The 16,821-nt window shown below is 47.0% G+C and overlaps 1 protein-coding gene across 1 annotated transcript in view; it reads right to left on the bottom strand.

The window, feature by feature from the left end:
- LOC111267115 (latrophilin Cirl) overlaps window positions 1-9,052 on the bottom strand; it is an 89,556-nt gene extending 80,504 nt beyond the window's left edge. Inside the window, exon 1 of the mRNA XM_022845119.2 lies at window positions 8,638-9,052. Within this exon, the coding sequence (XP_022700854.1) occupies window positions 8,638-8,809 (172 nt within the window). The 5' untranslated portion in view covers window positions 8,810-9,052. The remainder of the gene's footprint in view (window positions 1-8,637) is intronic.
- Window positions 9,053-16,821: the final 7,769 nt, after the last annotated feature.

Genomic DNA, 16,821 nt, shown 5'->3' with positions numbered 1-16,821 from the left:
CGATTACCACAGCCATCGACCTAACGATGAGCATTTCGTGCAGTCATAAGATCGCGGTGGAGTGCAATGCAGCACATCTGGGAAAATTACGCTAAGCCTGGTATCGTTCTCTCACATCCAGCTATGAGACAATCGAATTCGTCGGAGGGGTGTTTGGCTCAATAAGGCTGGCTGGTATAGTATATAGCCAGATAGCTGGACAAGCCTGCCCTTTTTCCCATCGCAAGGCTAGCTTTTTCTATAGCACTGCTGGCCAAGCAAACCAGTACGTACAGAACCCCAGTATATGTTTGGCAGAAGATTTGCGTCATAAATTCCAGCTACGCGGTGTCCTGCACTATACGAGTATAGCTCCGTCCGCTATCACCAGTTGGCCCCTACCCATGGACTGACGCTTGCTAGCTGACTGTCGCGTTTAGCTGGGGTTACTTGACTAGCTAGCTTGATTTACCGAGTATACACAACCGCTCCTCTGCTGACTCCGCGATCGCTGTGAAAATCGCCGCGGTTGCCATGCTAAACAAGCTAAGCGACTGCAGAATACTACTACTATTATTATTATAGTAGCACCGGGCGTGCTTACAAATTCATAGACTTCATTGGAGAATGCAGAGGTGAAGAAGCTGTTGTACACTGCAAGGCTCTTCTGTGCGTAATTCCTGCTCGCTGGGTAGTTTCAAACGTACCTCCGATAACGGTTCCCTAACTGGCAAGCAGCCTGCATTGTGCCTGCAGTTACGGCTTAAGACTCGTGAACCAGCCGACTGGTACGTCTCCTGACAGCAGCCCACCCTCGAAATTCACACCGGTCGTTCGTGGCGTCCATCCGAGTACATCGAGATCGCGCGTGTTCATTTAGTCTAGAAGCAACCAGCCATTGCCTTGTACTACAACGAGCTACAACAAAGCACTTTTCCCTTCTCGTTGCTGTTGCGGCAACAACCCGGTGCATCATTTCTGCGGAACAGCGCAGCATCGTCAAACGCTGTGAACTCTGCCCCAAGCGGCGGGCGCCGAGGACAGCGTGTTCAGTTTCGTGAACTCCACCACCTGTGGCGTATTCCCAACAAGAGGCGGACGGGCGGACAAACAGTGACAGGCAGTAGGCACTCCATAAAAGCACGCATACCTTTGACCCTTCTCCAGCCTGCTACAAGCCCTTGCCCTTTCTCTGACCCTTAATATGACGGCTAGCGATCAGGCAACTCAAACGCACTATAGACTACGACGAAGCTCAACTTCCCAGTCAGTCATAGTTCAAAGCTTCACTACAGTTTGTCGTGTCCATTTACGTCTACATGGCAGTGACTTCGTATTACGTTGATCATCATCTTTGTCTGTCCGCTCACCTGTCAATCATCATCGGGTCAATGGAGTTAGTTATTCGAGAAGAGGATAACCTATTGCAGCAGGCTAGATTGGATGGTTTTCCGATGGTCTTGCACTTTAGTACCAACATGGCGGTAGTGTAGACGGCCTTAGTATTGCAAAAAGCATGAGGACGGCGACGATCTTCTTGGTCTCAATGAATCATATCCATCGCGGTTCTGACCTCGAAATCCTAATCTTTCAAGCGAGCTCACTTTCTCTCTTGCCGCATGGTATGTTTTTGTTGTTGTTTTGTTGCTGCCAGTGCTGGGGCTGCCGCGTTGATTTTAATTTGCATTACAATGAGCATGAGGAGAAATGGGCCAGGATCAGGATGCCTGTGTCGACTATCTAACGCGCTGGAAGTATCTGTAGATCTCCAAGCAAGCATGAAGCATCCGTTGAAGAGTCAACGAGTGTGTGGCTAACGATCAAGCAGCTTTTCTCTCTCTGTTAATCTTTTAGTCGCAGTGGCCGCCGGTACCGCGAATCGAGCGCGCTTATGGCCGGCTTTCTACCGCCTGTGCGCATGGTCATCCAAGTCAACGTAGTAAATCGAAACCAAATTGCTTCCTGTTATTCTTAACACATTTCGCTGCTTAAGTTATGTTTGTATGACGATTGCGCACGCTGTACAACGCCGGTCGAATGTAGAAACCGTCGCAGTACTGATAGCAGAAGCATCAGCAGCAGTTCTTTGATTCTTCGAGTAGTAGGTCCACCCTTAGCATCTCTTCTTTCGCCTATCTATCCATCCGCTTTTGCCCCTTTGTGTCTCTGTTCCCTGCTTCTTAGTAGCCCCATCCCTTGCCGCCAATGGCTTTGTTGGCACACGAGAATCGTACCCGTATCCCCCACGCGCATCAAGCCGAACCATGGAAACTATTCGCAACTGGTCCTGAGCAACAGGGTGCCATGCAAGAAGCCTTACATCGTATAGGATCGAAAGAAGTACCTTCATTTGGCGCCTAACCCAAACATAAACTGTCAAAGAAGCGCTGCCGCTGTTGCCGGCGAGAATGAACGCCGAAGCCCTAGTGGGTTTCGAAGCGTCTCTCTGGCTCCCTTCTCTCTCATCTCCTCGAATTGTTTGCTGCAGTATCTTGGGTTCTCTTGTGTTTTTTTTTTCTTGAGATAAGCTTCCAGCAGCAGCGTTACTTGTCTTGTTAGCGCAGCCCACCTCGAGCCCGGCGGCCAGAATGAGCTATCTTGCATGATCTTAGCTCCGTCGAGTGTACAGTCGATATAGGCGTCTGCATAGAAATCTATCCCATCAGAGCAAATCCAACCCAAAGTGTTTCTTCTTTCGGTTCCTTGTCACGGTCGTCTTTTCCTCTGAATCCTTTTACGGGTCCCGTTTGGATGCTTTCTCACATGGTCGCCACGTACCTCTCATTGCCCTGTCATCAAAGCCTTTAGGACTGCCCCTTTACAACCAACCCTTTTTCCAGAACCTACGTTAGCTTTCGATTCTCAAAGCGATTTTGCTGGCAACATCCCCCATCCACTATCCTCGATACAACTGTGTACCGCCGCAAACTGACGCAAGCGTTCCTCTTTCGTCTCATGATGATGAGTGTGTATATACAAACAGTACAGACATGTGTGAGCCTGTATACGCGTTTGCTTGCTTCTGCCTGTATGCACGGGTGCAAGCTTCTCGCTCGTTTAATTAAAAGCGTATCATTTAGGCGCCTGGACAACACAACGAGCAGCGTTTGTTCTCGGCGCTTTTGGTTCCAGCAAGGAGCTCACTAAGCGGCTGTTGCCGAAACAGAAGCGATAGCAGTAAGAGCAGCAGGTCCAACTAACTTGCCATCATGACCCAATGCTTGGCCAGTTCGTGCGGACCGCGCAGAGCGGCGACGAACCAGGGGAAGGCAGTCAACCGCCCCAGTCGTACCGCCGCCATATCTATGCAAGCTCTTGACTGTACAGCCATGGCCCGCCATCAATCCTGCCGAAACGTTATACTAAACCTGCAGCAGAAGCTCGGCAAGCCCTGACAACTGCTCAATCATCTGTATAATTTTGTTTTTAGCTCTGAAATTCAAATATTTTTTGCTGCTACTTGAATCGAATAAAATAATGCTTTTCAAAAGACGTTTACCGCAAGCTGTTCTTGGGCATGGTTCTCTAATCAATGCCAACACTTACTCCGACCGAATAAAAAGGAGAGACTGATAATGCTATACTATTGTTATCAGCAACGTTTGAGATGTTGAACTGATTTGAGTTTTTCGGCACGACTGGAGAAATTTCAAGCGGGAGAGGATAGGTTCACTAGCTACCGTTAAGGGTCACTCGTGCCGGCCACAAATAACTCTTGAAATTTTAGCATGCCGGCCTGGCGGAACGAGGTTGACTAAATTAAAAATTCTGCCAATGATCAGTGGTAGCTCGCATTGGTGTAAATTTTATAGTACCTTTGCGCACTGTTTCGTGTACCACATCATTAGCTCATACGAGTATACAGGTCACGCTAAGCAAACGCACACTCAACATCCAGTTTGTACGCTCTCACTGAGTTCGTATTCACAACGATGGGCATCTGACAAACCCATACAAACAGCCGAGTGTGATCTTGTCAACATCGTTGCGCAACTACTCAATTCGTTCAGCCTGTTGCTTACTGCTGCCGCCGTGTCAGCGTCACTTCGACCCATGTATAAATTTAGCTGGTAAAACCTCGAAAACAAATCAACATGGCGGAACAGATTAAGCTGTTAAATCGAATGATGAAGTACACACACGATCGAAGGCGTCCCTCCAGTCCTCTATAAACAGTCTACAACTGAGAATTGACTAAATCAATAGCTTGTGTAGAAACATACTCATTGTACGCCAGATGAACCTTTCCCAACCCAGTTCGCTTGTTTCCCGCGCAATGTCTGTCTCTTGCTGTTTGTCCTTCATTTTACTCGAATATCTCACTAACAGTCGCTACTCTTGGCGCATATCTATGTAGCTATAGTGCAGAGTGACACCCAGTTCGCTGAACTGGGTGTCTGTAAAATAAAATTTGCTGAAAACATCAATAGTCGCGTCGCCGCTGTCTAGAACGTAGCATAGTCTCCTGTGTGCTCTCATTATTCCGCATCGCGTTCCCCATTGTAGTACGACAAACTTATGCGATCATCTTGTTGAGATATGTAGGCGGGTGTCCGGGCAGGGAAACAGGCAGGCCTACCTGCCGACAACATTAACAGCAGCATTATGCTATGCTATACGGGATAGAAGTAGTAGCAGTGTCGTAGCCAATAGCAGAGTCTGCGTAACTTGATTAAACGACTGACTTGATAAACATCTGACGATCTCAGCGACTCGACGTGTAATACACGTACTTCAATAGCCGCCCATCATCAAGTAGACAGGCACACGAGCCAGGTACCCGACCAAGATCACTCTTTGAACGTTGGAATAATTAAATATGCAATGCTTAAAAGCCTGTAAAGCCACCTTTTTCCGCACGATAGTGCAGTGACAGCGTGCCTACCGATTAATTTTAAGGCCATGTGGACCTTGGGTTTGAACTGTGGAGTAGACCCATCGTTTTGTTCTGGTTTCAGTCAGCCATCTGAAGTAACGTCGGCATTGTTTCGAACTCCGAACACCATTTCTAAACGCATTTGCCATGCTGGCTGCTGGTGACATTACTGCTACGGCTACCCACATGGTACAAGTAGACTAATACTTATCTATGGCTAGAGTCGCAGATGATTAACAAGAGATCGCGATCAGCTCGTATGGCATACTGCGATTTCATCGGCGTACGGAACGCCTTTAAATAAAAGCAATTTACTATTTTACTCTACTCATTTTTCAGCTCTAGGCAATATATTTGAGTAGTCGCTGATTACGTTCACATACGGTATATGAAAAGCTTTTTACTTGGTCTTTTACATAGAAGTGAGCAAGAGATACTGCGTGAAACATTGGGCCCTGGTGAAGCATCCGAGCCGCACTAGATATACACACACACACACACAAATAGCCTTATACTTTTGTTATCGGATGCTCGTGGTTTCCATCAAGTCAAACAATCAGGATGTTTCAGCAATTACAAGGCACAATAGGCCTCCCTTGTTCTGAAGAAACCCGACTCTAGATACCACCAGGCAGGTAAGGCATACCCAGGGGACCTTATAGTCAGTGTCGTTCGCTTCGCTAGCTCGCATATCAAAGAACAGTAGCAATAAATGCACTACCTTTCTTACTAACAATGATTAACTTGTGCAAACAAGCAATTACCTATGGCTTATGAAAGCATGATAAGCCGGAAGCATTCAGAATGTTCATTATATCATCCAACCCACAGGCTCAATGACATTATTACACTATAAGAGCATAACAAATGTGCGTTTTTCTCTTTGTTTGCTTCGGTATAAGTATAAGTTCTAGTGGCACCGCTGAGCTGAAACCGATATATTTACTGATTTCCATCCAATCAGGCATTAAGGCAAGGCAGTTGCACCAGCAGCGGCCGGAACTGTCTGAACCAACTGAACGGTTTTGCACCTATCAGGGTTTCGTTCTCCGTGTGCACTTATCTTTCCACCCCTTGTTCAGTGAAGATCCCTCTCTGGACAAGCTGGCTGGCTGGCTGGCTGGCTTGCTGAGAGCTTCTTCTGATGAAAAGCGTGCCGCGCGACGGTACTTCTTCGGGAGCTTGCAGGTCCCCAAATGAAGAGCAAATCAACACACTATTCAACAGCGACTTGGAGACGGCGACAGTAAAGACCTCGGTGAGCGGTGTGACCTATTCAGGTTATCCACTTGTAGAGGTCCATGCCGTAGCGACCCGCTGTAGTCTGGCTTGGCATTTCTGAGCGTTCCGTCCTATTCTGACCTGGTCCATCCTAGGTATCTCCTGTTGAGAATGTATGTGATCCTGCTGCTTGGTGTGAGTGAGCAGCGGGTGTTTGTTTAACGACTCGTCGTCAGCTTCCCGTCAACGCGGTAGCATCAGCCATCCTGCGTTGTCCTTAGGCCCAGCCAGTGCTGCTGCTGTTCGTGCTAAGAACGTGGTCCGTTTCTTTCGTCCGCCACAGTGGCAAGAGTGGCCTACCGACCAGCCAACCAGTCGGCCTACCGGCCATCTAAGCAGCCGTTGATTCAACCAGCTCTTATCGCCGTAGGGTCTTAGCCCTTATAAATATAAATAGAAGTGATTTCTGCCCCTTTTTTCCCTCCTGCTCCTGCTGCTTCTTGGTATCCCTCTCCTTGGCAGGCCCCTACGCGTATCCAAACAGCCCACCCACTACTACAACCCCCTACAGTTGCCTCAATACATTGCTCCACTGTACCACTATCCACGGAGGCGAATGAGATTTTCCTTTTTTCTGCTTTTGCTGCTGCTTCCATTCTGGGCTGTGCTTCGTCTCTGTTTTCTCTCCGCCGTGTTATCCTTCTCTTGGCAACGTCGTGGACCACCTAAGCCACCACGGTTTATGTAGCACTGTATCCAACCCGGGCCGTCCATCCGCCGATTTTTGTACAACAACCCAAAGCCAACATAGGGTCGTCGGGGTTCTGGGCGGCAGCGAAGAACGGGAGTCACGAATGAGAAAGTGGTGGACTATGCGGCCAAACAAGGGACCAGTCAGCCACCCCAAAGACAAACTAACCACCTATATATATAAATACGTATATATGCTCGAACATACATATATACTGCAATGGCTATAAGCTGCATTGTGTGCTGGTTCTTTCTCTAGCAAAAGTCGGCCAGCCTGCCCGTTATGCTATCACTACTGGGAAGTTATTAACTGTGGACCGTGAAGATTGCTAGCCCTACGCGGACCTTCCCGGAGCACCCCGCTACGTAAAAGCAGCAATGAATACCAAGCCGACACCTCATGTCAAAAAACGTGGCGCTAGTAGTTCTTTGTCTTTAATTTCCACTTAACTTCTAGCGCAAAGAAATAGGTTGGAACGTATAGGCGATGCAACTAGCCGAGGTAGTATCGTGAGACGGGATACTTGTTAACGCTCATTACGGGACAGTTCACACGACCATTTGTCGCTACCAGCCTACAGTATCACAATTCGCGTTTATGGCTTCGGTTGCGATACAGTAAGCCAGCAACTAGTGGCCGCGGCATACAGTTTGTATACGCGGATCATGCAACATCCGACCGACACAAGATGAGCTGCGGCTACGCAAATACGTGACGTCTTTCTTTAGCATTACAGCAGTAATAGGGCTAAAACGTCACCATCGTCAGCCTCAGCACACCATAACACACGCCTCTCTGTTATGAACGAACGACGATGACGAAAACGAGCTTCATATATAATAACGCTTACTCCCCGAACATAACTCTACCTAATACCATATTATTTATGCATAGCTCCAGATGGATGGCCATACGCACAAAACCAGCACATACAATATAATAAATTTAAATTTAACTACATACATACAAGTGTCGCCAGGAGTATACTTACTTAGTTTGATTGACGTGTGTATTATAAAGCGTAAGGTAAAAATGCCAGGTGCGTGACGAACAATTGTCATTTAATTTTTATTAACAATTATTCTAAAAAAAAAAATGTCACTTCCTGGGAAGTCTGGTTGTGTTTTCAGCCTAAAAAATCATAGTATCTTGTAGTTTCCTACCATCACCTTTGGCCTGAAAATGTCGCTTACATGATAGATGGTCAACAGAGACCCAATATTCAGAATCACACGAAGTGGATCAGCCAAGACCGATAAATGTTGCGTTTGTTTTTAGCATCTCGAAGAGATAAGGAAGCATCAAGATCGGCTGAGTGTTTTTTTCAGCTTTTACCGAGATTTACTTTACGCAACAGAAAGTTTCCTGCCACGAGCATGAAAAGCCTATTTGTTGCGGAAGTATCGTTAGAAGAAATTAGCGATTTCTGAGTTGTGTACAGGCACCGACGCTCGACCGTCACCCGTATAATTTAAGTAACCGTGATTGCTTTAAAGGATTACCCATCGTTGGATTTCCTATACAATATGAGTTAGATATATGGCCAGTGTCAATTATAGCTTGCGAAGTATACTTCTTTTGCACCGCTGGGTTATTTTCATTTTTTAAAATCTACTAATGTTGCAGTAAATTGCATGTATAGCAGCCCCTCTATTACGAAAGTATAACATAAAAGAGAGATATAACAGATTACATCCAACGGTGCCCCATCGCCTTATGCCTCGTGTCTGTAGCCACTAAATCTGACACTGAAACGTTCTCGTCTACAAGAGAACTATTTTTTTTTATGATTAGTTTAATATAATATTACCTCTTTTCTTGATTCCTTCCGAGCTAACGGGGCTGATGAGAGCTGCAGCGAAGACGGCGAAGATGATGGCTGATGCTGTCTTCACAGGGCGATGCGTTCTCCGACACACGCTTGCCAACATGGCGTTGGCGCCCTTCGGGCCTGATTCTGTTTGGCGGGTGCGGAATAGCATGGCGGTTTCGCTCGGTCGGTCAGACCCGCTCCGAGGCCGAGGACGCGCCCAGCAAATCCACTATAAATTCATTGGACAGCTAAAAAAAGAATCAATCAACGTATGGTATTAGTTGTTTTGGCAAGTTTGTATTTTTAACACTATTATATCGAATAACTTCTTTAAGAAGGTGGTCTGCACAAAATTTCTTTCGGAATAAATTTTGTGCAGACCACCTGCTTTAGCACCTACGCAACTGCACCGTAATTTCACTGAAGGTAAGCTGCAGGGCACGCAAGCTATGTTGTCTAGGTACAACTTAAAAAATAAACCCTAAAATATTTAAAAACGAAGACAATCCCCGCAGTTATATAATGTATCGGTGAATGAACGAGAACATGTTTCGAGGAGCGGAAAATTTGACTCGAATAATTAGGCAATTACAATTTTTAGGCGGCTTTACCGCTCTTAACCTTAAGCAGCCACATTAATGACCAAGGAGAGCAGTGGAAACGACACCAACGATTCTCCTTCTTTGTGCCACTTGACACAGACTGTATACGCCTTTACGTGCAACAGTGTTTTGGGACCGCTAGGCCTATTGACTGACAGCTAAACCATTGTGACAATTTCGTAGGGCTATCTTATAAGAGCGGCGTAGTCCGAGTGGTTAATGCGAATCTGTTTCGATGTGTTGTTATGGTAACCATAACTAGCGAGTATACTGTTACGCTGGTTCAAATCTAAGCGTTAACAAAAATTATCAGCAGATACTAAGCATCAGGGAGATAAGGAATGCAAAAAAATGGGGGGAAAATAACACGATCTTTTAGATAGATCTCTTAGAGAAACCCAGATCAGTTCATGGTGACCTTTTACGGTTAGACAACAAGACGTTGATACTATACCTAAAAAGAAGTAACCTTGAGGACTTATTCGGAAAAAAATAATAATATTAAAGTGCTAAATAATTAAGGAAAAATACTATACGATGTTAACGCTACTTTACGTATTGCATCTGTTGTTTTTGCCTTTTTCATTCCACATATATGAACTCACTGCCTCTACATTATACCACATGAACAAGATAGAACTTTCGGTTCTAATAGTAGAACTAATGGTTGACAATCATCGGTAGATGGTTTTAGCTGCCGATACTCTAGTCGACGGCGTCTGTATTTATGTAGCCATCTAGCAGGGGTACTTAAAGTGAACGGCGACGCCTTTTCCTCTGCAATCCCGCGATGTAAATGAGCTCCTAACCTCTATTACTCCTTTTCCTTCAAATGGATATCAATAACCGACATCGAGCACCTCCGTTCCACCCATTCCCCTGCCTCATATATGTATGGCCGCCTCCGAGACTAAAATATGATTCTTTCTCAATCTATCTCTAGGCGGAGTAGAAGCACAGGACGATTTTTTCCTGTCATTGCTGCTGCTGATGCTACTGCCTGGGCTTCTTTGGGGTTGCCCAGCTGAACGCAAATGCCCCTTTTCTTCGTACCACCGTATCTCATTCCCACTATATGCGCTCATGGAAAGTAGGGAATGCAGCTGTGAAACGATTGGGAAAGAAATGTGGTAAAGACTTGCCAGTGCTTCCGATCGCGTGGCTGCACCTTAAGCAACGTGTAGCGCATATATATCAACATCATAGGGACAACAATGGTTTGGCGCGCTGTTGGTAATTCACAAAGAGAACGCTGCCCACGTTGTTTGAAAGACTACTCGGAGAAAAACACATACGAATTCTATGACAAGATTTAGCGAGCAAGACAGAAAACGAACCGTGTAATAATGAAATGAAGCATCAATACTTTAACAATTGAAGTGGGGTAACAGTGATGTGAACAAGTTGGTAAGCAGGCTAAGGAATCATTTGGAAAAGCTATTTCACCTTGCTGTCACTGCGCTCTACTCTTCTTTCACGGCCTAGTCGCTTTTTGCCCCCATCCTTGAGCGACTCGTGCGCCATAATGCTCCATCATGAAGACCTATCTTACTAGACTCCGCAAGCAGCTACAACAGCCAGTGCAACCAGGACGGTGGAAGTAATAGGTCGATGGCGCTCCGACTTTCCCTTTTCAGTAGCAGTAGTGCTAATACCAAGTCCGCATACTGCTCATCGTCTTGAAACAACAGGATTGGCGAGCAGTGGCTGCAGCAGCAACAGCGAATTCGAAATGGGAAGTAAGAAACTAGCTTTTCCTGCAACGCAGGACAGAGTGAGGAACAGGGCTCAGCTCAACAATTTCAGCTCAGCCCAGCTTTTGCCTGCTATGGAGGATACGATAAAAGTGGCCAGGAAAGAAGCCGCTATTTCTGCAGCGTCCCCCTCGGCCCTTCTCAAAGCTCATACTACGCAGCAGCAATGAGATAAGCCCATATCGGATCCGTCGGATAGAATTACTGATTACCCGTTACTCTACGGTTCCTAGGCTCCTCCTTTATCTCCTATCTGGTTGTCGAATCTCTTCTCTCGGCCTCCCCATTTCTGATTCTCTCTTCCCCTTACCCTCCTTCTCCTCTTCCCCATCACCCATAGTTGGGGATCCCATCACCCCCAATGAGGAACTAAAACCGGCGACCCAACCGACCACCGTCGCGGCCGATCATTGCCGACTCACCTCGCACATCCAAACACACGCGCACAGAGCAATGACAACATAGACGAATACTCACAAACGCACGCTCAGTGTTCGCTGTTTCTGCGGCCCGCACTCGTATCTATCCTGTTGCTTCTTTCAATATCTTGTTCCCTCTGCCATACTCCTGCATCCCTCGTACAGCGTTCTCGTTTCTGCGAATGTTTTGTGGGTTGTCGTTAGTAAAAACCCCATGCACGCAGTAGACAGTCGCTATTTGCTACAGACCACTAGTCAGCCAGCCAGCTAGCTAGCTAGCGAGTCCTGACCCTCGACTCTGCGAACGACGCTCGATCCGGATACTAAATTCCCTTTTCGAGAGCTGCAGTTAGCGCGGTTCGTAGTCGGTTTGCAAGTTGAAGCTGAAGCTTTCCGCTTAGCTGCTAAATCGCAGCTAGAACTGCGAAAAAGGAGGCCGCGTGAAGAAGACATTCGCAGTAGGTATGTGGAACATGGCCATTCCTGTGCAGTGCAGTACAAACATCTACCATTTTATGTCAGTCCTACCACGTATCTCTCATCTTCAAGTACAGACAGACTTCTCGTGTGTCGTACATATTCGAAAGGTAACCCTCTTACATAGCAGTTTACCTGTGTGCGTGAATGTAAGTCTCAGAAAGCAAGCAGTACAAGTTTTACCGTACACAGGCAAACCTGGTCCCCACAGATCCTGCCCTTTGGACAAAAACAGACATACGATAATCACTGCTACCGCCGCCGTTGCTACGTCCCCCTATTTTCATCCCCAAATCAAGCGCAGACCCGCAAATAGATATCTATGTGAGTAAAACATGGTAAAGCTGTCGACAGCGACGACGGTAGCTGCGGCCGACGAAGGTAAATCATAGGAAATGAGCGGGGCCAGCAACGAAATTATGCAAATATTACCATCATCAGGATTGTATTAATCATAAGTGCCAGCAGCATCCATCACCTTGTTGTTTTTGTCCGCACCTTTTTTGTGCGCGGTATTGCTACTGCCATGTCATTTATGAAAAAGGGGAGGCAAAGAAAAGAGAGAACCGAAAGAAATAGTGTAGCTTACGATTGCTATTAAAAACGAGTGACGATCATCTGATGTGGGGGCAAATTCTGGCCTAGAGTAATGCAGCCACCGAATGTATGGCACTACTGCAATGGCCACAGCTGGTGTGATCACAGATTCCCTTTCAAGTGTGTCACACGTAATTTTACTCTTTGCAGTACTCGGTTCCTCTTGCTCCGCCACGCGCCTCACAAGCTCTTGTGTCTTCTCGCTTCCAGTTATCAGTTAATAAGCTAGCTAGAGCTTCTGCGACCATGAGTGCCGTCGGCCATAGTTACTCGGCAGCATCGCTCATCACTATCGCGAGAACAGCAGAGTTTGCACTCACGATTGGACCTTACCTTCCTAAGCAAGACTGATTCATGTGTCAACAGCTTTTCTCCTTTTCCAATTTGATTAGAAAAATCTTAGGCAAAGTGCTCTGCCTACAAGGAAGTTGGCCGAAAACTGAAAACAAGGCTCTGTTACATCGTCGCGCTGCAGCCGCCCACTTGTTTCTCTGGTCAACGCCATGGAAGCAGCTACAGGTTTGTGTAGTTAGAGCGACAATACGGCAGGCAGACCAGCCTTCTTGAGGTGGGCGTTAAGACGTAGAATTATTCACCTAGTTCCTTTACTCCAACTTTCAAACCCTCAGTGGCTCGGTTCCCCAAACAGATCCTTACAAGCTTGCGCAGCCGCAAGCCAGCGGGGCCCTCTTGAACTGGCAGGGCCACGCCGATGGCGACCTACTCTATACCTAGATCGGGTGCCAGAGTCCTCGAGAAAATGGTCCTTGCAGCGTAGTCCTGTCTGAACCATGGAGCGAATCGTAAAAATGCAGGGGTAGCGCTATTAAAGAAATGATAGACAGAGAAAGAGAAAAAAGCGGCAGAAGCGGTCTTGCAACAGCAGTGAGGTCCCCCGCTAATGCTTGCTAGTGGTGACAATAGAAACAGAATTTTAAACAGGTAAGGCCTTTTCCATGACACTACCACACTACGACTGCCCAATTTCTTCATGAGAAACCAACCTCGTCGTGAATTAGTGCGTTGTCTGCCGTCCGCATAGTCCTGGCCATCTGTTGGGCAGATAACGCAAACTAACAGCACGCACATTTGTAATGAAGCACATCATGTTGTTGTTCGCTTGGCATAGTCTCCCTCTCGGTCGATCAGACTTCACAGCAAAACATTCTACCTTCTCTTTTCTTCTCTGGGGTCCTTCTGTCTTTTGCAGACTTTGATCTTCTGGACAAGAAACTCGACCCAGTTTGCATGAGACAGGCCCACAAAGCAACAAACAGAGAGACCATTCGACTTTATACCTTTGCGAACGAACGTCACGGACAGCACCTTCGTCTGACGCACTTTTTTTCAACTTCTTGCGCATCGCTTCACCTTAATACTAGGAATCTTAACCCCACTGGTTCCTCCCGTGGACTAACAATAAGGAATACTACGTATTTGTCATGATAGACGGAGAAAAGGGTTCTGTAATGGACCAACTGACAAAACAGTCAGCCTTAAGCATGCTACAGCATAGTGGAGTCCCGTTAAAACAGTTCAGAGAAGTTGAGAAACGGTACCGAATGCGATCTGACCGATAACGAGGGTACTAATTAGAGTGGTCGTGTGAACGGATACCGACCAAATTTAAGTACCTTGGATATGATGGGAACATAGGCGGTAACTAGCATCTCTCTACCGTTGTGTCAGTCGCTCCTACTTTCTTGTCCTCCGTCTTTGTGGTTGATGTTGTCGCTAAGGCCCCACGTCCTTTCCTGCTTGCCGCTTTGCCCTGGCCCACCCTGCTACTGCGACTCGCAATAACAGCACCGACCAGGCAATCGATGACAGTAGCGGTGGAGCGGATGCCACTGGCGGCGCTGTTATTCTGTGCTAGGTTATATACAAACGTAAAGCTTCGAAAGCCATCAACACGACCACCATTTTTCCGCTACCAGCTGTGACCATATAACGTAATGCGCATCAGCGCCGGTGTCTGCTATGCTAGTATTTGTAGCGATGCCTGCTCATACAGCAAGGGGCGAATGGCAAACAAATACTAGCGAACAGCGAATGAACCAGTCCGTCGGAACAACTGTGAGCTGCTGCGGCTGTAGCATTGCCGTAGCAAACAACGGCTAGGAAGGCTTTCTTGTGGCGCTTGTAGCAAAGAAAATGATGCGCCCTCAGGTTCGACCGCTCCTGCTAGCAGTACTAGGTGCTGCTGAGTGCTAAGCAAGTGCTACAGACCGTCGCCATTGCTCTGACGACGCAGCAGACTCAGACGACATCTTTTCCTCACCGCGCCATTAATTCGCTAATCGTCGTCAGTCGTTATTCTTTGCTCGTTGCTCTCCCCTCCCGCGCTTATGTCTCTCTCTCTCTCTCGCTCTTTCTCTTCATCTTGCATACGCACAAGGGCAAGCAGGCGGCGGAGAACCAAGCATTCTTTTCTTTCAACATAGGCGAGGCGTGTTCTGGCAGCCGACCGACCAGTTGATCCACCAGTCACACACACCCGCCCACCCACCTGACCGCCCGCTTGGCCACCTTTCCTGTCCTTTCGCCTTTTGGTTCTCCATTGCATTGAACTGTCTGTTATCCCTGGAGATCCAGGAAAGGAACAGCACCTGGCCTATGGCCTGCTGGTCCTAGTGCTGCTTCACCGCGATGAGAGATCACACAGCTGAGGGCGCAACGGTGATAACAACAGCCGCGACTCGCACGATGCGGTACGTCCCATCACTGCAAGCGCTGGACAGCATTACACAAATGCGCAGGCCATATATACCTTTCGGTTGTTTCTATGCTAAGGACATCTTCTGCTGCTGCTGCTACTATTGCGAATGCATGTAATAAACATAGGGTGCTTACTAGCGTTAGGTGTGAGTTCTATGAAGCATACATAATCCCTCTATACACGCTCGCACACATACGCGAACACACAAGCACATACAGAACCATAACGCAGAGATAGTGTTTTCTTTTACCCCTTTCCTATAGCAAAACACATACATACATAGTCATACACCACTGTTCTTTCGTCGCCGCTCTCGCAGCACTACAAAGTGCGCACATTTGACATAAATCTCTCCCACATTAAGGTAACGAGCGAGCACATTGCCATACCATCGCTGCTGCTGCTGCTGTAGGTGCTACCACCGAAGCTGAAGACATTACCGCCCTTAGGCTTCCAGCTACCACATACGTGTCAACGCTGGGCTGACGCAGTTATAGAGTCGTTCAAACGAGTACCGAAACAGCACCCACCTGCAGATATCACATCACCGCTGTCTGTGGGTCACCACTTTAGCGTGAGGGACGGATATAGAGAAGGAAGTAGAAAAAGGCTACAGTAGTTTCTACCCCCCCCCCCCCCCTCTATCGCTCTGGAGAGTTGAACCAGTAGCGTCGCGTCGCTGGATCATTACAGGGATGCCGCACTTCTAGCCATTGTGGGGATGTCGAGTTTGGGCTAGAAGGGAGATGTGAGAGGACGATGACGAAAAATGAGAAGATGGGTCGCCTTCTAACGGCGAAGCGGGAATAGCAATAAGGGAAGAGTGCCACCGAGCATTTTCATATTTCAACCCCGTTCATCCACCATCACCTTCGTTCCGTCGCATTTGTCATCAGTTCTTATTAACGGAGATACAGGACGCACGTACGAAACAGCACACGGGCCCGCGTAAACCAAGTAGAACGTAGAAGTTTGCTCTCATTGGTCGACAACAAATAATTATAAAAAAAAAAAATAAATAAACGATAATAACAGTGGTTATAACTGGATAATAAATAGTGCTAAAACTAGTTGTGATAGTCTTGTTACATTCAATTTCGTTTTCAACGTTTCCTTCTAGTCTAATATAACGTACTGACATAGTAACGTGGAAACGAATCGCGACGGTTGTCTTCCAATGCGATCTTTCATTACAACCCACTGATATCGCTGGGTTAGCATTCACTAGCCTTCCACTAAACTATACACGATATATAGATACAATAGACTAACACTGATAGCCAGAGGCCGTCTCTCTGAGATGATTGCTTACAAGCAATCAGCATTTCGTCGGCGCTGCAGAGATGCTTCCAACTTTTCCGCATCGTTTTTCTGTTCGAAATAGGTTATTGTCCTGAAATGGGCTCGCACCGCACAACAGTTTCTTCTGATACTTAACAAAAGATGCCCTTAAGCGCACCTTCAGCCTACAGCTACCTACGCCAAAAGCGTTTATTGACGAAGAAGCGGAGTGACAAACACGCAATACCCTCGCGATCGCGATCTCACCGCGCCACTGATGCCGCGTCGGAAAGGTTCTATAAGGAAATTATATATGCATAGCCATACGACAA

Source organism: Varroa jacobsoni, unplaced genomic scaffold (genome assembly GCF_002532875.2).
Source record: "Varroa jacobsoni isolate VJ856 unplaced genomic scaffold, vjacob_1.0 scaffold_1148, whole genome shotgun sequence".
NCBI classification, from domain to species: domain Eukaryota; kingdom Metazoa; phylum Arthropoda; class Arachnida; order Mesostigmata; family Varroidae; genus Varroa; species Varroa jacobsoni.
The sequence above is the reverse complement of the archived record's forward strand: the minus strand, read 5'-3'. Positions and strand labels throughout refer to the sequence as shown.